At 41.7% G+C, this 27853-nt stretch overlaps 3 protein-coding genes across 3 annotated transcripts; 1 reads left to right on the forward strand and 2 right to left on the reverse strand.

The window, feature by feature from the left end:
- Window positions 1–3538: 3538 nt before the first annotated feature.
- LOC311052572 (cytochrome P450 2J2-like) lies at window positions 3539–8873 on the reverse strand. Its single transcript, XM_084067570.1, has 9 exons — window positions 8611–8873; window positions 7051–7213; window positions 6520–6669; window positions 5632–5792; window positions 5170–5346; window positions 4878–5019; window positions 4562–4749; window positions 4287–4428; window positions 3539–3726 (listed from the first exon to the last, which is right to left on the reverse strand). The coding sequence occupies exons 1-9, from the start codon at window positions 8791–8793 to the stop codon at window positions 3551–3553; spliced, it is 1482 nt and encodes a 493-aa protein (XP_083923696.1). The 5' UTR covers window positions 8794–8873; the 3' UTR covers window positions 3539–3550.
- Window positions 8874–9460: 587 nt separating this feature from the next.
- LOC311051367 (cytochrome P450 2J2-like) lies at window positions 9461–16560 on the reverse strand (the record flags this gene model as incomplete). The annotated part of the gene is made up of 8 exons (XM_084065931.1): window positions 9461–9780; window positions 9948–10089; window positions 10275–10462; window positions 10604–10745; window positions 11707–11883; window positions 14637–14797; window positions 15837–15986; window positions 16473–16560. The coding sequence occupies 8 exons, from the start codon at window positions 16558–16560 to the stop codon at window positions 9605–9607; spliced, it is 1224 nt and encodes a 407-aa protein (XP_083922057.1). The 3' UTR covers window positions 9461–9604.
- Window positions 16561–20340: 3780 nt separating this feature from the next.
- On the forward strand, window positions 20341–26392 carry LOC311051368 (cytochrome P450 2J4-like; the record flags this gene model as incomplete). The annotated part of the gene is made up of 8 exons (XM_084065932.1): window positions 20341–20356; window positions 20839–20988; window positions 21988–22148; window positions 22508–22681; window positions 22881–23024; window positions 23658–23837; window positions 24510–24651; window positions 26217–26392. 8 exons carry the CDS (start codon window positions 20341–20343, stop codon window positions 26390–26392), a joined length of 1143 nt encoding a protein of 380 aa, XP_083922058.1.
- Window positions 26393–27853: the final 1461 nt, after the last annotated feature.

Consider the following 27853-nt stretch of genomic DNA (forward strand, 5'->3'; position numbering starts at 1 on the left):
CACTCTTGCTACCAGGGGGGCATCTGTACTGGCAAACCTTTGTTAGTTCTGCACACTTCTGCTTTAGCTGTGCAGAGATTTCCTTCTTCTTGGTGAGCTTTTCAGCAGTCTCTTCACCTGGTTTCTTTTCATAGCTCTCTGGCTGCATGTACATGGCATTTGTTCGATGGACTCCTGTAGACTCACCTGTCATAGTGTCAATCTTGAAGTCGTCATTGTCGATGATCACAATAGCTGGCTTGCTGTCTGCGAACTCCTGTGGGCAGGTTGCTGATGCCTCCACATCCATCAGAGCCCAATGGTCATAGAGGAGCAGTGTATCTGCATAGCTGATGCAGACACCGCTCTTGTGCAGAATGTCTACCAGATCTTTACTCCTTGTCATGCCATGGACATTTACGCCCAGGTTGATAACAGAGCTCTGCAGTGTGCTCGCTCTGTGATACATGCACTGTCTCGTGTAGACACTCATGGTACAAGACCACGCCCAGTCCTGCTGTCATCCACCACCCAACAAGAGCAAGCCTGATTACCACACAACATACAATGAACCTTCAAGCAGTGGTGAATGACTCAATGAATCATGGAGAAACATGTGGAGGCCATGCGGCAGAAGAATATTCCATTCTCCTTTCTTGTTGGTGACCTGCATCTACAAGACACTCAGCTCAAGGCAGAGAATCCATAAATGTTCAAGGACATCTTCCCAATCCTCACCTTTCCACCAGCTGATGTCATCCATCTATGCCATCTACAAGCGATTCAATGGCTCTGGAATGGCAGACACTCTGGTTACAGCAGGGGTAGTAGTGGAGGGGTTGGTAGACCAAGCACTACGAGGAAAGCACTACAGATGGGGCGTGCAGTGCATCCTGCTCTGGAGAGAGGTTCTTATCCAAAATCAAATGTCCAAGATTCTTGAGCACAAAAAACAAGGACTAACAACCTCACATGACAATGGTCTACAGACCAACATAAACACAGTGCAAGCACAGGGCTTAAATAGACAGGGATTAATAGGACACAGGTGAACTCAACAGACAATCAACACTGGGATAGGCTGGGGGACTAGGAGGACACAGGTGGAAACACTGACAAAATCACAGGACTGGCTAGACAAGGCAGTTAAAAGTAACTAGACAGACAGGAAACACTGGGAGCAATAATACTATAAAATAAGGGTGACAATGAGTTGACATTTAGATTCACCTCAAGCAACTAGCCTTTCTAGCTTTGCATACAGAATACTATGTTATGTTGGGCTATAGTGCTAATTTATTTTTGGCTCATTATGAAAATGGGATGGGATGAACTGGACACCATATTCTCAGTAGCCTACACTATTTAATGGGAAACTGCAACTCAGTAACTGTTGTTTACACACAAACATTGACTGTATTGACCTCAGAGATTACTTCTGTGTACTTATACTGTATATTATTCAACTCATCATGAGTAGAGCTTTCATTAGAGCCTAATAAGAAGGCTCTGTGACGATTTTGAAAGAAAAACCTTTTGGAGCTCATAATTGGCAGCCATCTTGCATTTGAAGGTCAACAATAGGTCAAATCATTATATAAACACCAAATATGTATTCCTTGAACAAAATAAGCTCTGAAACCATGTATTGTGCATCTTTATAGGTCAAACCATTAAAAAGTTCATTTTCACGGTCGCCATTTTGGATTTTGGTCTCTCACAAATTTTCCCCGCCGTTTTAAAAAAGACACCCCGGCTAAATTTGTTTAATAACCCTCCTAGATGACAAATCCATTGAGAAACGGACCTTCAGAGCTTGTTTATTAGTGGTTTCTTGGTAGTGGTATTACAGTAGCACAGCTGGCATAGGATTCTCTAGGGTAAAGTGTAATTCAGGACAAGAGATTCACCTGTTCTTTGGGCCAGGTTGGAGTTTTACCCACCTCGTGCGATCATGTCAAGTGTGTATTTGCATGTTAGAAAGCTCTTTCAAATACCAAACTGAATAAATACCATATGGCGTACATCCTAGTTTAAAGCAAAATCATAAATGTTTTAACAGAATAGAAATACTTTGATCCCAGAGGGGGAATTGAATGCCACAGTCGCTCTCATCAGGGAAATATAACATGAAAAGGCAATAATCAATATTAAAGATTTATTTATTGACAATGCACAATGTACACATATATCATTAGCATATCTCTCTTCTTTTTTTCAAAAAATACAGAGAAAATACAGTCCTCCCAAACCCTCCCCCCCACCCCTTTCCCAGAATGGTACATTAAATACAGCATAATAATACATTAAAATGGCCTGGAATAAGTTCCTGTGTTTCCATGTTATAGATAATGCATGCAAAGACTATATATATATATATATATATATATATATATATATATATATATATATATATATATATATATATATATATATATATATATATATATATATATATATATATATATTAAGGAGCCCAGGGTCAGCCTACAGTTCATAATATACATCGGCGTGCTCTGCTCATTGTTTTCTCTGCCTATCATCCACATCCAAACCGTGGTCTTTTCCTTTTATTGCTTACATTGAATTCACGCTGCAAAAATACATATTGCAGTTTGCCAGGTACTTTAACACTATGCACTTTAGGATGAAATGAGAGATTAGATTATATAAATAGGAAGAATATGCCTTTCTGTCTTGGATTAAAATACTGTACACTTTCACAGCATGTGTACGTACGGTACCAACAGCAATTATTCTACTTTTTGTTGTTTTCCCCTTTGTAGGATTACAAGACGAGGTTGCTCGCTATCCACGTTACTGTTGGCATTAGAAATTGATCCACTGCTGTAGCTATACTGTAGCACGTAGAGCTAGTGAATAGCTAGGGCAGGGGTGGGCAAGATTTATTTCCAGGGGGCCATACTGACTTCGATAAAGTGAGTGAAGGGCCACACATTGTACAATTGAATTGAAACTTGAAACACATGGTGCTGAATTATGTTAAAACTGCATGAATTTGGTAGACAGTAGCCTACCTTACTACAATAAGGTACTTGTCTTCGCAACAATAATTTACAGCTGTACTGTATCACTCTGGTGTACTCTGGCCTTACAATAAAAAGATGACTTGCATAAAACAATCCACGTCAATGCCGTATCAACTTTTAAATGAGCCTATAAATGTAGACAGTATCTTATCTTGTCTGATATGCACCACTCCATAGGTCACTGATCAAACACATTGCATTATTATAAATATGGACTCAAGGTTGACTGTTTCACTGTTACATTATAAACATAAAACATTTGAGTACATACGGATGGAGGAATGCAAGTAGGTATAGTACTCAAATAGTAATATTAATTACTATTAATTGGAGTCGAGTTAAATATTTTTTTCTCAAAACCATTAACATACGGCAGCCTTTTAGAATGTCCTTTTTTTTTGGCGGGGGGGGGGGATTTTGTTTTTCTTTGAGGACTTGGCGGGCCGGATTAAGATGGTGAAAGGGCCGGGTCTGGCCCCCGGGCCGTATGTTGCCCATGTGTGAGCTAGGGGATAAGGTCATCAGCGAGGTACCGCCAGCATCCTGAAATCCTCGGGGCCATTGGTGAAGCCCTCCACACCCTCCATGCTTGGCATCTCTCCAGGGACTGGGGAGAAGGTGAAGCGCTGGAGCAGGGATGCGAAAAAAATGAACAGTTCCATTCTAGCCAACTGCTCCCCTAGGCACACACGTTTACCTGCAGAGAATGAATGATGCCAACAGCATATTAATAATATGAATAACTAGAGGTCCGGGCGCCCTACGGGCGCCCGACCCCCTACGGGCGCCCGACCCCCTAGCCGCGCACGGGGCCCAGCGTGGGCGCGTGTATATTGGGGTACCAAAATCGTCGGATTAAAATTTCCAAAAGTAAAAAAATATATAAAAAAATAGTGTTTTTTTCCTGGGGGTCCGTGGACCCCCTGGTGGTCCGCGGACCCCCTGGGAGTGTCGGGACCCGCGTTTTGTCCGTAATGTGGTGAGTGGAATTAATTATTTTGCGACGTGGAAAATGTGTAGTGAGCAGTGTGACGTAGCCTACGCCAGCCGTGAATTCAGAGCGCACGTTGTCGCTACTGTGTTGGCGAGATGTGGTGTGTCGGTGTTGTGTTTAGTCGATTACAGAGCTGTGGCTATAGCGTCAGCGGCGCGCGGAAGTCAGTCCTCGATTATATAGATAGATATAACAATATAAATATCCAAGAACTCATCATTGACAATGACAAATGTTTAGATATCATGTATAAATCATGGGACCTGCTGAGAATGGCAGGAAAGCGTCTCTTCTGCGGAACCGGCCCTCTGAATCCAAGAAGTGTTCTGGGTTGAAGGTTTCTGGAGTTGCCCACTCATTCTTATCAAACAGCACAGATGCGAGATTTGTAATAATAGCTGTGCCCTAGAGAGAGTCAGGAGATGTTGATGGTAAGACCCTTAATTATTGATTTTATGACTTTCAGACAGTAATCTAAGTTATAGGTTCAAACCAGCCTCAACTTGTTTGCTCACATGTTTTACAAAAAATATTTTACCTTGGGTATGAAATATCCTGCAAGCATACTGTCCTTACTGGCCATTTTGGGGAAACCCAGAGGAACAATGTTTCCCATCCTTTGGGTTTCGTGGATGACAGCATCAATGTAGGGCATGTTGGGTCTATCAGCCAAATTGGGCTGGCGGGACTGTCCGATTACTCTGTCAATCTCCTCCTGGACCTTGTCTGCGTGATAATGGTCAGAACAATGTAGATTTCATTGCAAGTAGTACACATACAGCAGGGTACTTTTTTGTGCAAATGGTAATGTTTCATGTGTGTGCAGTGGTGGTGGTGGTGAGCGTTCCACAGACCTTGTACCTCTGGATAGTTCATCATGTAAACCAGACCCCAGCGTAAGGTGGTGGCAGCAGTCTCTGTCCCAGCCTCAATGATGTCCAGGGTGCATATCCTCAATGTCTCTATGTTAAACCCAGCCTGGGGATCCCCCTTCCTCTGGTAGTGTGATATCAAATAAGATCATGCTGTTATGTGGTTGATGTACTGTATTGAGCTATCATGGCTCCTTGAAGTCTATTCCTCTTGCATGGTCATTTGTCATCTCAAAAACATGTTTGTCCTTTTCTTTTGGGACACAATACTTGCCTTCTCTATCTCTGCCAGGTATGTGTCTATGTAATCACGGGGGTCCTCTGGATCCCAGTCCTCCTGGTGCTTCTCTATCTCACTCTGCAAGAAGGCCACGATCACCGCATAGTTGGAGTGGATGGTCTGATGAGGTCCTGGCAGGTGCTTCAGTAGACTTGGAAAGGCATTGTACAGCTGGTAAAGGTGATCAAGTAAGAACAGATTTTGTACTGATATGATTGAACAAAAACATAATCTCCACCTCCTGGCCTTTTAGTCTGGCAGAGTTAATTAGGCTTATGCTGGTACATTACTGTCACTGATCTACATTTTTGAGCAGTGGCACTTAAATGTCGGAGGCAGAGCTAAATGTTATTGACTAAGTTTGTGACTGCCAAACTGTAGTAATATGGTTTGCCCTTGATGTTTACATGGCATTGCAAGTTTGAGTTGTGCCAGAATAAATAATAAATGAGTCACCTGAGCTCTAGCTGAGCCAGCGAGCAATACAGCTTCATTGTCCAATCGCAGAAGGTTCTGAAATTCTTCATCACTGTAGTCAAAGCGATGTCCAAAGACCAGAGAGGAGACCACGTTGCCCACAGCATTGTTTACGATGAAGTGTGGGTTGAACGGTTTTCCTGTGAATAGTTCAGCACTATGAAAGTGATGTTAACATAAAATTCATAAGCCATTGGTCAGATTTCTGTTAACATCTGTATTTCATAAGAGAGATGTAATGCGTGGACATTAGAACATCAGATTTTGGTTGTTTTGCACTTGCTGTTTGGATCCCTCCCTCTGAAGTCACACGCAGCGTGCGTGCACATTGCACTTTGCAGGGGCCCCTGCACATTGCACTTTGCAGGGGCTTTTCAGGGCACTTTGCACGGGCCCCTGCAAAGTTAATAACAGTGACGCGGTCACGCAGAGGCTCAAGCTCAGGGGCCCCCCTAGCTCAGGGGCGCCTGGGCCCACTAGGTCCGTTGGGTAATCCTCCCATTCCAACAGTTGGCTGCGACGTGGAATGCATTACAGTATGGGGAATTGGCAATAACTAATTTGGGGAGAAAATTAGCAAAAAATGCCCCCCCAAGAGAAATTAAGAAGTGTTCACATTTTGTGAAAACTAGGAGGATGTCATCCACATGTCTTCACCCTTGGTTATATGGGTTTTATATGAACCACAACTCTATCAGAATTGACATTCCAGGTGCTCTGCTCTTATACTAACTCAAACTAATTGAACAAGTCGAGCAGTAGTTCTTAACTCTGCTTCAAGAAACCCCAAACTAGTGTTATTTCAATTTACATTGTTCCCACAATGTACATCTCTACAGAGGGGTATCTCTTATGATCAGTACGTACCTTGTTCATCTTTGAAAGCTTCACACAGGAAGGTGCTTTCCAGTTCCGTGTGCTTCTCCAGTGACTTCTTTCCTCCTCCAAAGTAGCGAAGGTGGGTGTTGGCAAACTTCCTCTGCATTTTCCATAAGTAACCGTTGCTTAAAGCTATACCTGTGAGAAAATGGTTGATTTAACAAAGCAGCAGTATTATGAGTTTGTTGGGTCTACTTATTGTTGTTTACGTTTAATATGTATACGTTATTAACTGTTATACTCTATTACTGCATTGACAAGAATCAAGAGAGGAGATACTGTTTTAGCTGGCAAGCTTCAAACAGTATATCTTTCACTTCTTTTTTAAACTTTCACAACTTCATCTCTGAATGGGTGTGTGTATTTCCACAATTCTTCCCATTCACTTGCTCACTTGTAGCCTGAGGCTCAGGTGTCAGGCTAGCTCACTTGTACTTTGACCCTTATTTTTTCACTCACTTGTTTACTCACTCACTCACCCACCAACCCACCCACTTACTCACCTACTCACTCACTCACCAATGCCTTTAAAGACAACATCAAACAGAGGGACAACAGGGCGATCAGCAAAGCTGTCCAGCTGGTTGACAAGAGCCTCTTTCACCATCTTGAACCCGTTGATAAATACCGTCCTGTCACTGCCTATCCTCAAGCTGAACACTGGTCCATACTCCTCAGAAAGCTGAAATAGGAGGTCATAATTTTAATGATATTCACATATTGTTAGTCAATCAATAATCTGTCTATTAATTCACGGAACCTGTGTCTGTGAGTCTCTTTACATTTATTTGATTCATATGGACCTGCTAATGTAATCAAGTATTTGTAAGGAAGTAAGATTGGCCTTGATTGACATAAAAATACATTGTTAATTATATTTTCATTATGACCAAAACCATTGATATGCTCTAAAAGTGTGAGGAGAGGGTAAAGCATCCACACACTGCTTAAAGGTCCAAAAACGTACTTTATTACAGGCGCAACGTTTTGACCCTATAGGTCTTCATCAGGCAAACATTATACTGACAGACAAATATATATAACACCTGGGAGTCAGAAGGAGCACAGCACCCTACTTCCAATCACAGGGACAAAATACCTGTCTCTCCACTCCTCAGAGGAATGCTCAAAGGTATAGAGCGCTAGCCCAGAATACATCTATGTCCCTATGAAAGTACAAACAAAAGTAAAACCCTAGACTAGAGGAAAGGCTTTATATCGAATTCCTCATTTAGACCATCAGGACACCTTGTATCGAGGAAATAAATCCAATAGGTCTCACGTTGGAGAAGTAACCTTTCGAGACTCTCCACCTCTGGGTGTCTTTTCAACCTTCTCCACACCAACATACGGCTGGAATTATTGAGATTATGGCCTTTTTAAAATGAGCAGCAACAGGATTATGTTCACCACCAGTTCTTATACTACTCCTATGTTCAGTAATCCTGGTGCACAGAGCCCAGGATGTCTTGTCCAACTAACAGGGGCACCAGATTAGACATACTACATGCGTGGTGGACTTGAGGCACTCCAGTATTTTCTTAGACAACACCCACCTGCATCCAAACCTAGCCCTTGATGTCCAGCAAGAACTATGCATGTCTTTTTTTCTTTTCTTTTTTTAACTTTCTTTTTATTCTTTTTTTTGTTTTTTAGAACAGGCAGGTCATGTTGGGCATCACATTACATTACATTAAATGAGTACATTTCTGGTATATTTAACACTCTTATGTTGTGGGCTATTCAGTCCAGAGGAGAGGGATCCTAAGCTGAAGTAAGTTCAGTCCTTTTGTTGAGAGATCTCAAGAACTATGCATGTCTATACATGGTTCTTGCCTTGATGTCCAGCACCTGGCCTAAATACAGGCATAAGATGTGCACACAATCTCCTCTGTGAACTAAAAGTGTGATAAACATATTTTTCCCTTTCAGCTCACCTTTAAAGCAATTCTCAGAATTATAATAGTCATTAAACAGCTTGAAATAATACTAACATCATTTATACACATAAGGAAAAACTGCAATTCATGGTCTGAGTGAGTAAAATTGTCTTAGTGTTTATTGAGAAAGAAAGAAAACCTTGGCCATTGTTTTGAAGTCTGGTCCAGTAAAAATATTCCCCAGGAGAGGTACAGCCCATGGTCCAGGCGGGAAGTTGACAGGGCTCCTGTTTTTCACCAGATCAGTCACCAGCAAAAGCACAAAAATGAACAACAGCCAACATTTAAGGTCCATACACTCAAAAAGAGTTTGCAGAATCATGATGAGAATCTTGCAAAACACCACTGGAAAAATCCCGGTTTGAATGGTATATTTTGAGAGAGGAGTGGAGTGGACGTGAGTGAATAACAGCACCAGAGCTTGTTTATCAGTTAACAATGACGTATTACATAACACAGCTGCCTCTGGGATCCTCTAGGGGAAAGAGGAATTTACAAACACCAGAGCTTGACCTTTTCATGGGGCCACGTTTAGTGATGATCCCACCCTTCCAAGTGTAGCAGGGCGGTAAGAATTAGGGTAGCCAACTACGCCACCTAGGGGATTGTGCCCTAGGAATTAGTTTTAGTCATCTCTAAAGCAGGGGTCTTCAACAGGGGGTCTGTGACCCCTAGGGGTCCTCAGAGTTACTACAGGGGGGCAGCCAAATCTTTGTGTGATAAGATGTATCTTTTTTACATTAACCACTTGAACATTAGCCAAAAATAGCAGATCTACAAGCTCACAACGCCTCGCAGCGCTATTTTTGGCAAAGAGATTTGGTGTAGATGGCAAAAAGAGCGGAAGTACAGAATGAAAGGTCAAGTTAATTAAGTATTGACGGTGGTTAAATGTCTGACAATACACATTAACATTAATCCAACTCGACAGTGATGTCAAACAAGTCTATGAAAAAGTGTAATGAGTTTTTCATTATTTTTCTCCTCATCCAATAATCATGATTCGTTATTGGGGTTTAATTCTTATTTCAGGTGACAAAAGTAACTTATTTTCAACTGGCAAAAGTGTAGACTTTTTCCAGTTAAAGATATGTAACATTTTGTCAAGCAAAAGGCGGGTGGGGATAAGGTCATCAGCGAGGTACCGCCAGCATCCTGAAATCCTCGGGGCCATTGGTGAAGCCCTCCACACCCTCCATGCTTGGCATCTCTCCAGGGACTGGGGAGAAGGTGAAGCGCTGGAGCAGGGATGCGAAAAAAATGAATAGTTCCATTCTAGCCAACTGCTCCGCTAGGCACACACGTTTACCTGCAGAGAATGAATGATGCCAGTATATTAATATTAATTATATTAATAATTTAAAAATATAAATATCTATATAAGAACTCATCATTGACAATGACACATGTTTAGATATCATGTATTAAATGGTATAAAATGCACTGCTGAAAGCTGAATTGTATCGAAGGAGGGACCTGCTGAGAATGGCAGGAAAGCGTCTCTTCTGCGGAACCGGCCCTCTGAATCCAAGAAGTGTTCTGGGTTGAAGGTTTCTGGAGTTGCCCACTCATTCTTATCAAACAGCACAGATGCAAGATTTGTAACAATAGCTGTGCCCTAGAGAGAGTCAGGAGATGTTGATGGTAAGACCCTTAATTATTGATTTTATGACTTTCAGACAGTAATATATGTTACACAGGTTCAAACCAGCCTTAACTTTACTCATATGTTTGCTCGTATGTTTTGCTCTAACCTGGCAGGGTCAGGTTAGTTTTGCTCATGTTTTGCTAAAATTATTTTACCTTGGGTATGAAATATCCTGCAAGCATACTGTCCTTACTGGCCATTTTGGAGAGACCCAGAGGCACAATGTTTCCCATCCTTTGGGTTTCGTGGATGACAGCATCAATGTAGGGCATGTTGGGTCTATCAGCCAAATTGGGCTGGCGGGACTGTCCGATTACTCTGTCTATCTCTTCCTGGACCTTGTCTGTGTGATAATGGTCAGAACAATGTAGATTTCATTGAAAGTGGTAGTAGTAGACATACAGTACAGCAGGGTACTTTTTTGTGAAAATGGGAATGTGCAGTTTCATGTGTGTGCAGTGGTGGTGATGAGCGTTCCACAGACCTTGTACCTCTGGATAGTTCATCATGTAAACCAGACCCCAGCGTAAGGTGGTGGCAGAAGACTCTGTCCCAGCCTCAATGATGTCCAGGGTGCATATCCTCAATGTCTCTATGTTAAACCCAGCCTGGGGATCCCCCTTCCTCTGGTATTGTGATATCAAATAAGATCATGCTGTTATGTGGTTGATGTACTGTATTGAGCTGCTTTCAGCCACTTTTAATGTTGGATGCAATATAACCTTTTATGTTGCTATTTTGAAAGGCAGAAAATATTCTGCACGCCTGGAGCCAGCAGGTGCAGGGGAATGTGCCCTGGGGCCCAAATTCCATGACCCACCTGGAGGTCACATCAGACCACAAAGGTAAAGAAATACACTATCAGACTAGGCAGTGCTAAAGCAAGTTTCTCTTACTGCATTGCTTATTTCTCATCTCAAATGTTTTCAGGAACATATTTCAGTGTACCGTTTAGCTTTAAAAAGAGATTGTAACATTTGTAATGATCGTTTGCAACGTGGCAAGTTTGTTTACGTTCAACATGCAGCACCGCCCTCTAATGGAATATTATTGATTTAATTCGTTGCTGACGTACTCACGCATGACATTTTTGTTTTACAAAAATAATGGCATTTCTATATAAAAATTCACCAAAATTGAATAATCTTTGAATATGTTTTCTGGAGCATATATTGTTAACTATAATTATGCTCTAAAAGGGTGAAAAACATATTTTTCAGAAGATCTAAATTGAATGTCCCTCACCAATCTTCGGCAAGTGACACGATTGTGTGACAAACTATAAATTAAGCTTTAGAATAATGCAAGCTAAGAGAAAGCACGGCTTAACAATATCATGAAACTGAAAAAAATGCCAGCACACAGTAAATGTCCTTTGAAGACCTGTTAGGTTGAAACGTGTCCATTGCTCTGTCCGTGTAGAGGTAAATAAAACTATGTGAAAAGGACATTTTCACGCTATTAACTAAGACCAGGGTCCACAGGTGTTCAAAAGCCATCATGGCTCCTTGAAGTCTATTCCTCTTGCATGAACATTTGTCATCTCAAAAACATTTTTGTCCTTTTCTTTTGGGACACAATACTTGCCTTCTCTATCTCTGCCAGGTATGTGTCTATGTAATCACGGGGGTCCTCTGGATCCCAGTCCTCCTGGTGCTTCTCTATCTCACTCTGCAAGAAGGCCACGATCACCGCATAGTTGGAGTGGATGGTCTGATGAGGTCCTGGCAGGTGCTTCAGTAGGCTTGGAAAGGCATCGTACAGCTGGTAAAGGTAATCAAGGAAGAACAGATTACATACTGTTGTGATTGAACAAAAACATAATCTCCACCTCCCGGCCTTTTAGTCTATCAGAGTTAATTAGGCTTATGCTGGTACATTGTCATTGATCTACATTTTTGAGCATTGGCACTTAAATGTCAGAGCTAAATGTTATTGATTAAGTTTTGTTACTGCCAAACTGTAGTAATATGGTGCATTTGCCCTTGATGTTTACATGGCATTGTAAGTTTTAGTTTCGATGTCAAGACGGGCGTCAAGCAGGGATGCCTACTTTCACCATTCCTGTTCCTCCTGGCAATTGACTGGGTCATGAGGGAAACAACTGAGGGGCGGAGAGATGGAATTCAGTGGACAATGTGGGAGCAGCTGGATGATCTTGATTTTGCGGATGACATAGTTCTCCTTTCACATACACAAGAACAAATGCAAGAGAAAGCAGACAGACTCTCACAAACTGCAATAAAACTCGGTCTCACTAAACTGGATGAGATCCTACCTGGAGGGAAGAGAACAAGTGGTTGACATCAACGGAACCATGTCCTCTTCCCTCCCGGTGAGCTGTGGGGTTCCTCAGGGCAGCATTCTAGGGCCGTTACTGTTCCTTTTATACATTAACGACATGAATGCTGCCTGTAACTGCAAATTGTTCCTGTTCGCTGATGACTCGGCACTCCTGATCTCGGGAGAGGACAAGCTGCAAGTTGAGGAGGCGCTCAGCTCCGAACTCTCAAAAATCCGTACTTGGCTTACTGATAACAAACTGTCACTACACCTTGGGAAAACTGAATCCATTCTCTTTGGGACCAAACATTCCCTCAGACAGATGGATGTAAATGATTTCAAGGTCAAAGTCGATGGCACAATTATCTCTAGCAAAGAAGAGATTACCTATTTGGGTTGTATTCTCAACAAATACCTGTCAGGTGAAAGCATGGGGACAAAGGTGGTCAAAATAGTAAACCAGAGAACCAAATTTATGGGCAGAGTTTCCTCTTTTGTCAACCCTCAGGCCCTCAGGACCCTCTCAGGGGCCCTGATTCAACCACATTTTGACTATGCTAGCACCTCCTGGTACTCCAACACCTCAGTGTCACTGAAGACTAAACTTCAAACCTCCCAAAACAAACTGATTCGGCTACTCCTCGGATTGGGGCCCATGACCCACCTTTCTCCCACCCATTTTGCCAGCCTAGGCTGGCTCAGGGTGGAAGACAGGGTTAAACAACTAAAAATGGGACTGGCCTTCAAAATTGTAAATGAAAATTTGCCCGATATGCCCCCTATTCCCGCATATCTGAGTAAATACCTCCAAAAGGTTAGTGACACCCACAGTCACAATACCAGAGGGAGTGCAAACAACAATTTGGTACCACCCACCCATAAAACAAACATGGGCAAATTCTCCTTCTACAGCACTGCCACCCAGGTTTGGAATGGTCTAACCCCATCCCTCAAAAAATGCAGTTCGCTGGGCTCATTTAAAAGAGCCTTAAAAAATCACTTTTCAGGAGGCCAAAAGAGGAGCTAGTACCATTTTCCCGTTAGACAGCCGACCCCCCCCCCCCCCTGTTCTTGTACATATCTTTCCCCCCTTTTTTATTCCATTGGCTGTACATAGTGTTATATATATATATATATATATATATATATATATATATATATATATATATATATATATATATATATATATATATGTATGTATGTATGTATGTATGTATGTATGTATGTATGTATGTATGTATGTATGTATGTATGTATATATATATATATATATATATATATATAATTTTTTTGCTGTTTTATTTTTTATTTCTTTGTGTAATGATATTCGAACTGTGGTGCCACTATATATGTCTATGAATTGAATACCAAGGCCCTCATTGGAAACAAGTCCGCAAGGACTTTTATGAACGGACCTGTTAGACAAAGTATTTTAAATGTAAATGTGTTGTTTTACATTCTTTTGCCTAATAAAATATTCAATCAATCAAATCAATCACTCCCAATATAGCAAAGACACAGGTGATCAAAACCATCAACCCTATCCTTATGAACGGCACTGCCCTAGAGGAGGTAGAAGCTTTCACCTACCTCGGCAGTGTTGTGGACACCACCGGAGGGACAGATGCTGACATAAGAAGCAGAATAAAGAAGGCTAGAGTGGTGTTTAACATGCTCAGGAAGATCTGGAGCTCAAAGAACATCTCCATCAACACCAAAATGTGCATCTTTAACTCCAGTGTGAAACAGGTGATGCTGTATGGATCTGAGACTTGGAGAACAACAAAAAACACAACACACAGGCTACAAACATTCATTAACACCTGTCTCAGGAGAATCCTACACATCTGGTGGAGGGATAAAGTAAGCAATGTGGACCTGTGGAAAAGAACAAGTCAGGATCCCATCGCCATCGAATTACAAATCCGAAAGGGAAAGTGGAGTTGGATTGGCCACACCCTCAGAAAACCTGCTACAAACATCACCCGACAAGCCCTGAAGTGGAACCCCCAGGGGAAAAGGAAACAAGGTCGCCCCAGGAACAGTTGGAGAAGAAGAGTTGAGGCAGAAATATCAGAGAGTGGGCTCAACTGGGGAGATCTAGAAAGAACCGCTAAAAACTGAGTGAAATGGAGGACATTTGTCAACGGCCTATGCACCCTGGAGGAGCAAAGGGCTTAAGTCAAGTAAGTCAAGTAAGTTTTAGTTGTGCTAATAAACAATTATTAAGTCACCTGAGCTCTAGCTGAGCCAGCGAGCAATACAGCTTCATTGTCCAATCGCAGAATGTTCTGAAATTCTTCATCGCTGTAGTCAAAGCGATGTCCAAAGACCAGAGCGGAGACCACATTGCCCACAGCATTGTTTACGATGAAGTGTGGGTTGAATGGTTTTCCTGTGAATAGTTCAGCGCTATGAAAGTGATGTTAACAAAAAAATCATAAGCCATTACCAATGATAGATTTGCTGAAGCTAAACAAGGGTCAGGGAAATGGTTATTTTTATTACACGGCTTGGTTGAATGCTTGATTCTGATTTGTCAATCTCAGAATACAGCGTTGTGTTATTTCCGGATAACGACCGATTTTATGGGTTTGTTTCATCATCATAGCGCAACAGGTGAAGTATAGTAGTGCAGGTCATTGCAACAACCATGATCTTGTTAAAATTAAAACGGGACCGCCAAATATTCTAAACGTTCCGCGATTCTGGCAATAATCATATTCTTTGAGTTTTTGCCAGACCAAACAAAGGCATCACGTGACGTTGATTCCCTTCCCCTATTCGCTCATTATAGGACATGACATACGTGTAGGCTGAAGAATTTGATTAACACATCCTTTTGTTTTCCGAGGTGACCGAGTTACGCTGGACGGACGGCCGCACCTGGCATAAATTAATGGTATCCTTTCATTACCATAAGCATGGAAATACTTTGTTTTGTTGTTACTTTTGGGTCAATTTACTATTTCATCGATTAAGTAGCCGTGTAATAAACGGGATAATTGACGGCATTGTTTAGAAATAAATCCCTTCAGGGGTAAAACCCCTGTCGGTGTTTATTTCTGAACAATGACCGGCTCGCCGTCAATTATCCCTGGCTTTATCCATAAATAAACAAAGAAATAAGAAATAGGGAAAATAACAGAAATTAATGAGTGTTCAGATTTTGTGAAAACTAGGAGGATGTCATCCACATGTCTTCACCCTTGGTTATATGGGTTTTAAATTAACTCTATCAGAACTGTCATTCCAGGTGCTCTGCTCTTAGAACTCAAATTACTTGTCAAGCTGTAGTTCTTTACTCTGCTTCAAGAAACCCCAACTAGTGTTATTGCAATTTACATTGTTCCCAGTTTTAACTCTATTAATTCACGATCCATCCCCCAGTTAGACAGATCAAATGTAAAGTAGGTTAGAATCACTAATTCTACCTTGTTCGTCTTTGAAAGCTTCACACAGGAAGGTGCTTTCTAGTTCCGTGTGCTTCTCCAGTGACTTCTTTCCTCCTCCAAAGTAGCGAAGGTGGGTGTTGGCAAACTTCCTCTGCATTTTCCATAAGTAACCGCTGCTGAAAAGTATACCTATAAAATGGTTGATTTAACATAGGTTATTAACTGTTAAATAGTACTGTTAATAATCAATAGAGGAGATAATGTTTCAAGATGAAGATAATTGTTGGCCTCTTTTAGCTGGCAAGTATCAAACAATATATCTTTCACTCCTCCCCTTTTTTACACCGTTCACTTCATCTCTGAATCGGTGTGTGTATTTCCACAATTCTTCCCATTCACTTGCTCACTTGTAGCCTGTCCAGTCAGGCTACAAGTTACAAGCCACAAGCTACAATCGCTAGCCTCGCATTCAGGATAATGGAGTGAAACTAAATGAAAATCCAGGCTGATTGTCAGGCTAGCTCACTTGTACTTTGACCTTATTTATTTTTTCACTCACTTTTTTGCTCACTCACTCACCACCCAACTCACTCACCACCCAACTCACCCACCCACCCACCCACCTACTCACCCACCCACCCACCCACCCACTCACCGACCTACTCACCCACTCACCCAGGCCTTTAAAGACAACATCAAACAGAGGGACAACAGGGCGATCGGCAAAGCTGTCCAGCTGGTTGACAAGAGCCTCTTTCACCATCTTGAACCCGTTGATAAATACCGTCCTGTCACTGCCTCTCCTCAAGCTGAACACTGGGCCATACTCCTCAGAAAGCTGAAATAGGAAGTCATAATTTGAATGGGATTCACATATTGTTAGTCAATCAATAATGTATCTATTCATTCACGGAACCTGTGTCTGTGAGTCTGTGTACATCGATGTACATGAATGATTATTCATATGGACCTGCTAATGTAATCACGTATTTGTAAGGAAGTCATTCAGATTGGACTTTTGACCTAAAAATACACAAAAATATATTGTTAGTTATATCTTCATTATGACCAAAACCAGTGATATGCTCTAAAAGTGTGATAGGAGGAGGTAAAACATCCACACACTGTTTAAAGGTCTAAAATAACATACTTTATTACTGCCGCAATATTTCGACCTTACAGGTCTTCATCAGGCAAATATTATTCCTCAGAGGGGTGGAGAGACAGGTATTTTGTCCCTGTGATTGGAGTAGAGTGCTGTGCTCCTTCTGACTCCCAGGTGTTATAAATTATCATTAGCCAATGATTTTTGTATATATGTTCCTTTGTCTGTCAGTATGATATTTGCCTGATGAAGACCTACTGTATAAGGTCAAATAGTCTTTGGAGCTTTAAACCTTCTCCTTGATGTCCAGCACCTGGCCTAAATACAGGCATAAGATGTGCACACAATCTCCTCTGTGAACTAAAAGTGTGATGAATATTCTTCTCCATTTCAGCTCATCTTCTTCTTCTTCTTCTTGTTGTAATTCTCAGAATTACAACAGTCATGAAACAGCTTGAAATAATACTAACATCGTTTATACACTTAAAGGGATAGTACACCCCCAAAATTATTATTCTAATATCGATTAGTCACCCCATGGAGAGTTGAATTCATGGATATTTTTTTTGTTTTTGTGGCATTCCTAAGCCAATAATTTGAAGACGTGTCTCCTACCGGAACCGCTGCCTACCGGTCCGCTGGTCATCAAATTATTGGCTTAGGTGCAACAAAAAAAAATCCATTAATTCAAGTCTCTGACTAATCGATGTGACTAATCGATAGGGTGAACTATCCCTTTAAGGAAAGTGTCAAGTAACTGCAATTCATTGTCTGAGTTAGTGAATTTGTTTTAGTGTTTATTGAGAAAGAAAGAAAACCTTGGCTATTGTTTTGTAGTCTAGTCCGGTAAAAATATTCCCTAGGATTGGTACAGCCCAGGGTCCAGGCGGGAAGTTGACAGGGCTCCTGTTTTTCACCAGATCAGTCACCAGCAAAAACACAAAAATGAACAACAGCCAACATTTAAGGTCCATACAATCAAACAAAGTGTGCAAAATCATGATGAGAATCTTGCAAACCACCACTGGACAAATCCCGGTTTGAATGGTGTGTTTTGAGAGAGGAGTGGAGTGGAAGTGAGTGAATAACAGCACCAGAAGCTTGTTAATAGGTTAATAGGTTAACTAGGGGAAAGGGGAATTCACAAACACCAGAGCTTGAACTCTTCATGAGGACAAGTTCAGTGTCCCCAAGAGGACAAGTTAGAGCTTGACCGACTTCATGAGGACAAGTTTAGGCTCCAGACCATAGACCCCGCCCACTCCACAGAGTGAACTGCTTCTCCGCTTCGGTCTGATAATCAGGCTAGATCAGGGGTCTTCAACATTTTTCAGTCCAAGGACCCCTTAGCTGAGAGAGCGATGAAGCAGGGACCCCCCACTACATATTGGTTTCCCGGTAAATGTGTGTTTGCTGTCATTTAACGACTTAAACCCTCAATACTTTGTACACTTGACCTTTGGCTCGGTACTTGGTCTGCTCTTTTTTTCCCTGTACACCAAACCTCTTCGCCGAGATAAGCTATTTTCGGCCCAGAATAGGAAGGCGAGGGTTCAAGTGGTTTATGTAAAAATACAAAAATAAAGTCCCTATAACACAAAGATTTGGCGGCCTAGGGGTCCCGGACCTCCTGTTGAACTAGACTAGATGACCCCTGGACTAGATGATCCCACCCTTCAAAGTGTAACAGGGCTGTAAGAATTAGGGTAGCCAACTACGCCACCTAGGGGATTGCACCCTATTTGGAGGAATTTGTTTTAGTAAACTCAAAGGATCACAATGGAAATCTTTAATGTGTTTTATCCTTTTGATTTTGACAGACATGTACAAATATATGTTTATGCTGCATTTTGTCAACAAAAACCCTGTTTGACTGTCATTGTCACAGTGTGTGATTACAATTTTGGGCAAATCGGATGCTGCATTAATTCTTGTTCTAAAGAGGACCCTCCTGCAAAATTTGGAAACCAATCATAGCTAATTAGAATGGAATCTGAAAGATCTGACTGATACATGTTGATCACATGATTCCAGAGAGAATGTGTACCGATTTGCATGAGTTTTGGACAAAATCTGTAGGTTTAGTAGCAAAAAGTGTGTGTTGAAGAAAAAGCGCAAAAGGCAGAAAATGTAGTCAGGCAGAAATTGGTGTGGCCTATATAGGAAGTAGCGTCATGATCCAAGGAATCCAGGGAAAAAATGTTTTGATTGTCATATAATTATGCAACCTACAGTGCAACCTACAGTTCAAGAGTTATGTGAAGGCCAAAGTGTGAAGTGTTCTGTTATAGCGCCACCATGAGGCTGATTTGAAAAATGGGATGGTGGTTTTTCCTTGGCCTACTGGGAGTAGTTTCATGCCGATCGGTCCAGGGTCAGGGTTGCCGTAGATTAGTTGCTCACAATTAGAGTCACAGAGTCACAGACTGACAGACTGACTCGCAGGAATGAAAGCATACAGTAATCCCCACCCTGGCGTGGAGTGGAGATAACAATATTGAAACAAAGGGGAGGGGAGAATTGCATGTGTGGTTTTTACGCCCTTCTCCCATTGATCTTTGCCCACCAGCACAGCAACTCCTGCAACAACTCCTGCATTCATAACCATGAATATGGCAGCGTTTTCTGACATTATGTTCATAATGCATAATGTGTTCATGTGGATGGACGCCAGAAGTCTACTTGTATTTCTAAGCATGTTTTTGCTTGTTGTTGATTTTCTGAAGAACAGAGTTCCGAAAGACTTTCCTCCTGGACCATGGGCTCTTCCTGTTATTGGTGACGTACATCGCCTTGACACTGGCAAAATACACCTGCAGTTCGCCCAGGTACTTCATTAACATAATTATGTACAATACGTGCAGCAGAAAACTTTCTCAATTGTAAAAGCTTTCTCAAATTGCCTGTAAATGTAAACTGTGACCAAATCAACTGTGAATAATTACCCTCTGCTTCTTGCTTCCTGATCTGTCTTATCATTGAAGTTGTTTAAAATACAAGTTTTGATAGCCTACAAGGTTGATGGCAGCCTATGCAGTTGAGTAGGGTGCGGATTAAATTAGATTAAGTGTGTTTTAAGTGCTGAATAGCCAAGTGTATTAGCTTACTACTCTACAGATTGCATAATATTCATTTTCCAGCTTTCTATTTTGCGTAAGCTACTCGTTATATTGAGTGTTGTTATAGGGTTCTAAAGAAGCTGTCCTGATACTCCAGGTACAGCTGTCCTGTCATGTTTTATAAACATAGATGACAGCTGTGAAAGGTGACAATTTGCGTTTTCCTTCTCAGTTTGCAAAGAAATATGGGAATGTTTTCAGCCTTCGAATGTTTGGTGCAAGGATTGTGATTGTTAATGGTCACAAGCTTGTGAAAGAAGCCTTGATTCAAAAAGGCGAAGACTATGTGGATCGACCTTCAATACCAGTGTTTCATGACATGGTAGGGGATAAAGGTACGCCTTTTTTTGTATTAATCTTCTCCCCATTGGAACCTTAAAGCACCCGTTTCTTTTCGTAAACTTAATGTACTGTAAGCTTAATGTAACATTGGGTGTTAAATGTAGGTGTTTCTGTGTGCCAGCATGGAGTTGACTGTACAGGAGCTGTCCATCCTGGCACACAGGCAGTAACACCTAAATGTAACACACCCACATTTAATGTTAGGCTACTTCTACTACCTTCTGCTGTGTTTAGCCTTCAACATGTCCACTGTGAACTGAACATGTACTACACTGGTCCCTGTCACTCACTGCTAACCCCACTGTTGGCCTGGATTACGTTGCGTCAGCTATTTGTAAATAAAAGTGACCAAGTGTCTTTGTAAAGTCTGGATAAGACATGACATAGGACGTAATAGGAGGGCAGTGTACCATCCTACCCTCCTGTTCCCTGGCTATTCCTCTTTAACATCTTTAACGTTTTGTTTTACCAACAGGATTGCTGATGTCAAATGGCAAGCAATGGAAGCAACAGAGGAGATTTGCTCTGCATACACTCAGAAAATTTGGTCTGGGAAAGAAGAGCCTTGAGCCTTCCATCCAGCAGGAGTGCCACTATCTAAATGAGGCTTTTGCCCATCAGCAAGGTACAGTAGTTAAAGGGCCACTTCATCCATTTTCAACATATCTTCATGTGTATATGAACTGTATGAATCAATAATTAGGCCTCAAGTGATTTGGGGAATTTTCTCGTGTCAAGCAGCTGTTAATTAGGATTGAAAGGTGCAGTGTTTCTCAGACGGTAGGTTGGAACCCAAATGTGAATGAAACAATATTGTGGTTTTGAACCAAACAACATGGCCAACCTTAGAGCGCTACAACACAATTAATAATAGTGGCAGATTTTGGAGGTGGTGGCTATAGGATTACACATATTGTACCATAATTTTAAAAGCAAAGTGATAAAAAAAAAAGAAAATGAAGAAAAAACATAAACAAAGCAACATTATTGTGGCTGAGATTCTGGCCTGTGGATGGTGTTAGAGGAATAGGGCTCTCAGTAAGGCAGTCCACTCATTATGAATTAGTTTGGGATATCTTTTGAGCAAGTCAACATTTTAGCCTAAGGGGGAACAGAGGAAAGGCCATTGGTCCCCATAAACAGTAGGTTTCAGACTGCATGATGACACCTTCTGATTTTGATTGCCCCACAGCCTTTCCTCTCTAATGCCAGCATGAGGTCAAACTTAAATGTCCACTTACTTTATCTTTTAAAGGCACTTTGTAGCTTTTTAACCACCATGCATTTATCACTCTTTTATTACCTCCGTTCCCACTCCCGCCACTATGTCACTTGGTTCAAACCACCTACGTCCAGTTAGGGTCAGGGAGCAGCACACTAGCAGGGCTTTAAGGGCCTGTCCACACCATGGCCAATAAAAAATCACTCTAACTCAATTTGATGTCCACACCACAACTATAACGACAACTGTGGTTATAGTTATACAGTAGTTATTGTTGTGGACATCCCTTTAGACTCTTGTCCTTTCTTGCTATTACACATTTTAACCTTTTAGCCTACACCCTACAGTATGTATGTATCAAAAGATGTGCATTACTTATCTATGGTATTATCTATTTTTCAGGTGCACCCTTCAATCCCCACCTACTGTTGAACAATGCTGTATCCAACGTTATCTGCTGCTTGGTGTTTGGGCAACGCTTTGAGTATGATGATGAGCAATACCAATGTATTCTTCAGGCATTCAGCGAGATAGTGCTCTTAGGGCAAGGGATATGGTCACAGGTGAGACAGTTATCTTTACATTTTCAGTGCCAGTAAGAATCCTACAGTGTGCAAAAACATGTAAAGCAAAGGCAACACTGACCTTCACCTCTGACTGTTGTCATGTGTGAAAATTCATGCTGCAAATAGATGGACGACATTAACATGACTTGAATCAATGTATGAAGCCTGACATTTTGAAGAGGATGTGGCCATATAGCGATAGCTTTTTGGTGGTTGTCTGTTTCTGTGGTTCCAAATAAGTAACTATAGCTAAAGAAAATCTTTATTTAAAAAATGTATTTGTAATTATTTAAATGTCATGATTCCAAAATGCAAAAATAAATCATTCTGGCTAAATGTCTGATGTATTTCTGTAGATTTACAACATGCTGCCGTGGCTGAAGTGGCTGCCTGGGCCTCACCAGAGGATATTTATGGTGTCAAAGAAAGTTATCGACTTTGTTAGATCAAAGATCAAAGAACACAAGGAAGACTATGACCCTTCAGTGGTCAGAGACTATATTGACTGCTTCATTTCAGAAGTGGGAAAGGTATGTGTGCACTCAATCTGGTGTCCCTATTTTGAGCATGCGATTATTATAGCCAAAAACTTTCCCTTAAAATAGTGAATATAGCAGATCTACAAGCTCACAGCGCGTTACGGTGCAAGCTCTTATGATATATATTATCATGAAGTAACAGTTAATGTTGACCAGGCACTGACTCTGTATTGTCACGTTTCCTTGGTAGAAAGAAGACCCAGATTCTGGGTTTGATCTGGAGAATTTGTGTATTTGCTCCTTTGACCTGTTTGGAGCTGGAACTGAAACCTCTTCCACCACTCTACACTGGGGACTGTTGTATATGGTCTATTACCCTCACATACAAGGCAAGGTGTTTCTGTGTGTGCAGTTATGGGTTGTGTGAATTCTGTGGGATTGAACATGTTAGAAGCTGTCACTGGCATGAATTTTGTAAGTTAAATAAACCAGTGGTTCTCAAACTTTTTCACGTCAATGACCCCCAAATTGATAAATATTTGTCCGCGGACCATCTGAAAATATCTTGTGCCAGGGACCCCCAGAAGCAAAGATTTGTGTTAAAAATGTTCACTAATGTTCAAGATTTTTGAAAAATAGCAGATCTACAAGCTCATAGCGTGGCACTCTGTGCCGCGCTATGAGCTTGTATATCTGCTATTTTTGAATAGCCAACGTATAAAAGGTTAAATTGGTTAAAATGATTGTGATGCTATATTAACTACTTTTGCTGGGGACCCCCTGGAACCGACCCCAAGGACCCCTGGGGGTCCCTGGACCCCACTTTGAGAACCAATGAAATAAACCATAATTTTGGTTTGGATTCATGTGGATTTTATTCAGTTTAGGTTTTTCTACTTTCTTGCCCAGCCCGGAATACTATTGATTTGTGTTGATAATTTTGAACTTTAATTTGATGTACATTGTACTACTGTAATCTGTAAGAGACACACCGACAAGCAGTGTTTTCCTTTTATTTGCAGAGAAGGTCCAGGCTGAAATAGATGCTGTTGCTTCATCCCGGGAACCCTCTTACTCAGACAGGGAGAACATGCCTTACACTGAAGCTGTCCTCCATGAGATCCAGAGGTTGGGCGACATCATTCCCCTTAATGTACCCCGTATAGCCAACAACGACACGACGCTGGGGAAATATACCATCCCAAAGGTACACCTGTGGGAAAGTGCTGTTCTACCATGGTTTTTACCACATTTTCTAAATTGTTTTCGCATTTTCTTTTAGTCTTAATTGTCTCCGCCAGGCCAAAGGCGTAGCCGAGACTATGTTTTGCACCCTGTCCGTCCGTCCGTGTGTGTGTGTGTGTGTGTGTGTGTGTGTGTGTGTGTGTGTGTGTGTGAGCGTGTGTGTCCGTCCGTCCATCCGTCAGTCCATCCGTGTGTGTGTGTGTGTGTCTGTGTGTGTCTGTCCGTCCGTCCGTCCGTCCGTCCGTCCGCAAGCAGCTAATCTCCGGCATTGTTAGCTGCCCCACATTTCTCAGATCGGCCTGTTATAGCGCCACCAGGAGGCCGATTTTAGCTAAACACATTTTTTTAAATTACTTCTACAGATTTTGTCCAAACATCACGCAAATTGGTACACAGTAGGCTATCTCTGTAGTCATGTGATCAATAAGGATCTGATTGATTTTTTATATTCCATCCTGATTGGCTAACATTGGCTTCCAAAGTTTTTTGGAACTTTTTTGTGTGGAAGAAAAAAACTTCTATACACTATGACTTGGTGTTACATGATTGAAGGTGATTTGATCACATAACATGACACAACATTTCACAATTCTGTATAAAGTGGTTCGGATCAATGTTGTGATTCCTCGTTCAGGGCACGATGATCATCCCTACACTGAGCTCAGTCCTACATGATGAGTCTGAGTGGGAGACCCCCCACACTTTCAATCCTCAACACTTCCTTGACCAAGATGGCAAATTTAGGAGGAGGGAGGCCTTCATTCCATTCTCAGCAGGTAAATAGTTTCCACCCCCAAAAGTTAGTTAACTACCATTCTTTCTGCACATTTTGTGATTGTATGGTATTTATTTATTTATTTGTCTTTGTTTTTCCCGGTAGCCGGTGGGTTATTGGTAAACATTACTCCAGCTGAGCACCTATAATTATTTGATGGTGAATGTTTAGTTATTTTAATAGCTCTCCAGTTTTATTAGAATAAAACAGAACTAGAAAGATGTGCTTCTCTGTGGCTATTTGGGGGTCCTTACCGTGGAGAGGTTTGGGACATTCTATTGTTATTTTTGACCTATTCACCTATTTTTACTGGCCTGATCCACACTGTGAAGTGAGCAACTGCAGTGACGGCACCGCACCGTGATGTCAACTCTAAATTGGTCTATTTCTAGAGAAACCAAAACAAGAACGCAACACTTTCCACAGCTACAGGACGGAATACAGACCCGACTTTGACCTTCTTCTTAGTCTGTGTCAGCTGAGTGGGATTTTAACAAGACTTGACTGGCTGATTACAATATTGAGCAGAGTGTTTAAAGCTTCCCTCAGAGACTATGACTTCCCATTTAAAAAAAAGGTCTGCTGTCTCTCAGAAGAGGATTTTTCCTGTCCTGTGTGTCGAGACATATTTAGACATCCTGTGCTCTTGTCATGTAGCCACAGCTTCTGTAAAGCCTGTCTGCTGGAATGTTGGACACATAAGGAAATAAAGGAATGACCAGTTTGTAAGAAAATATCTCCAATCGATGATCCACCCTGCAACCTGGCTTTGAAGGGAAACAGATTCTGGAGAGTAGGTTTAAATGATAGTGAATACAGAGCATACTCGAAACCAGCACGCTACTCAACTAGGTCACACACTGATCTCTGAGTTGGGGTGCAGACGTTAGGACACGAGGAGCCTGCGGGGGGAAATAGAGTTTTGTGGTACCCCCTATGGGCAGAAGTGAAAGCGCTTTTGGAGGTGCGCTCTACAGTATATAGAGGACTCTCCATGGGATTCAATTTGTGGGATGAATGAATGTCGCGTTCTTTATTGTCCAAGGAATTCAGGGGACATTATTTTTTATTGTAAGACCTATACAGTATGGTTCAAGAGTTTTAGGTCAAAAGTGTAATGCGGCCTGATATAGCGCCACTATGAGGCCGATTTGAAAAATGTGAGGTGGAGGATCTTCCTTGGCCTATTGAGAGTGTGAATGCAAAGTTTCAAAGCTGATCGATCGAGCAGTGCCTGAGATTAGCTGTGCACGGACGGACGGACGGACGGACGGACGGACGGACGGACGGACGGGACAAAAAACTTTATTTCAACCTCCCGGCCTTTCGGCCTGGCGGAGATACTGTAAATATAGATTATACTACAAATTGTCTGACCCAATCTGGCTTGCAAGCTTTTCATTGTGATTCTGTTTTTCCATGTTGCCTTTGTTTTATAGTCTGTATAGTGGAATATTTAAATAAAAAGGAGCCATGCATGCCACAATGATTCACTCTGGACAAAATGAGATCTTTAAGAATGGTGAATTAAAGTGAACTGGTGTACTGTATATTGCTCCTTTGCAGGTAAGCGTGTGTGTCTAGGAGAACAGTTGGCCAGGATGGAGCTGTTCCTCTTCTTTACCTCCCTCCTTCAGAGATTCTCCTTCTCTGCTCCAGCTGGAGAGGAGCCAAGTCTGGACTTCAATTTGGGAGGCACTCGCTTTCCCAAGCCCTACCGTCTCTGTGCCATACCACGATAAACCACTTGCTGTCCCAAGCCCTACCGTCTCTGTGCCATACCACGATAAACCACTTGCTGTCCCAAGCCCTACCGCCTCTGTGCCATACCACGATAAACCACTTGCTGTCCCAAGCCCTACCGCCTCTGTGCCATACCACGATAAACCACTTGCTGTCCCAAGCCCTACCGCCTCTGTGCCATACCACGATAAACCACTTGCTGTCCCAAGCCCAGGGAAGGACTGGCCATTGGGATGCTCGGGCAGACTCCCCAACAGCCAATCAATTCCAGGCTGAACTGATTTAAAAAAAAATATCTATAACACTCATCTTTAAACAAAACATTCAATAATATGATAATTTGACTTGGTTTCAACTCAGTGCTCGCATAATCTATGTCACCATACTACTTTATTGTGATGGTAAATGGTAAATGCTGCATTTACTGTATATAGCACTTTTATCCAAAGCGCTTTACGTACAGTAGATTGTGCTTTACATTCACCCATTCACACACACCTTCACACACCGATGGCAGAGGAAACCATGCAAGGCACCAACCTGCTCATCAGGAGCAATCAGGGGTTCAGCGTCTTGCTCAAGGACACTTTGACACTATAACTCTGGGGGAGGCCGGGATCGAACTGGGAACCTCGCGGTTGCCATCCGGCCGTTCTACCCCTGAGCCACTGCCGCCCCCTTTTTGTTGTGCAGATATGATTCAATTTGAAAAAGTTCAACTTAATTGTTTGTCTGTTAATCCTTTGTCAAACCGTAATGCTGGAGGAAAACTTTAATGTTGATCATAGTTTCATCTTGCCAGCTTTTTTAATAGACACCACTGGAAAAGTTTGACATTGGAGAGTCATTTCTAAGATGAAAGTATATCTTAATTTCACACATTTTGATTGTGAGTTTCAGTGCTCATTGTGTCGTGGTTCACACTGTGGTTGCAGTATCACTGAAGTTTAGCAGCTATGCACTACTACACCTTTTGTCTTCAACAGGGGGTCCTCAGAGTTACGACAGGGGGGCCGCCAAATTTCTACATTTCTCTTGGGTCTCGAGCTGAAAAGGTTTGGGACGCCTGATCTACAGTACTGTATGTCATCAATCATTGCCATCTGTTGAGTTTTTTTTTAATGAATTATGTAGGCATGTATGATCCCATTCCATTTGATGGGGAATTTCATTCCCTCCTGGGTGGGGATATCACATAAGATATTTCATGTCACACATTATTTGTCATATTCTTTGTATTCAAGCAGTGTGATTGTGATCATATGAAAAACAAAAAATCCTTCCAAAAGTTCCCCCTAAAGGTTGAGTGTTATTTAGACCTGATTTTCTATCGTGAGAGAGATGACTATTCTAAAAACTAGAGTAAAGAAAAACACTTGTGGTCTTTTTGATCTTAAAAACAAGCTATTCTTGCTGTTCTTACTGGGGGGTTTCCCCTTAAAATCTTTGAAGTTAGAGAT

This window comes from Gymnoscopelus microlampas (assembly GCF_963454915.1).
Source record: "Gymnoscopelus microlampas genome assembly, chromosome: 9".
In the NCBI taxonomy this organism is placed as follows: Eukaryota; Metazoa; Chordata; class Actinopteri; order Myctophiformes; family Myctophidae; genus Gymnoscopelus; species Gymnoscopelus microlampas.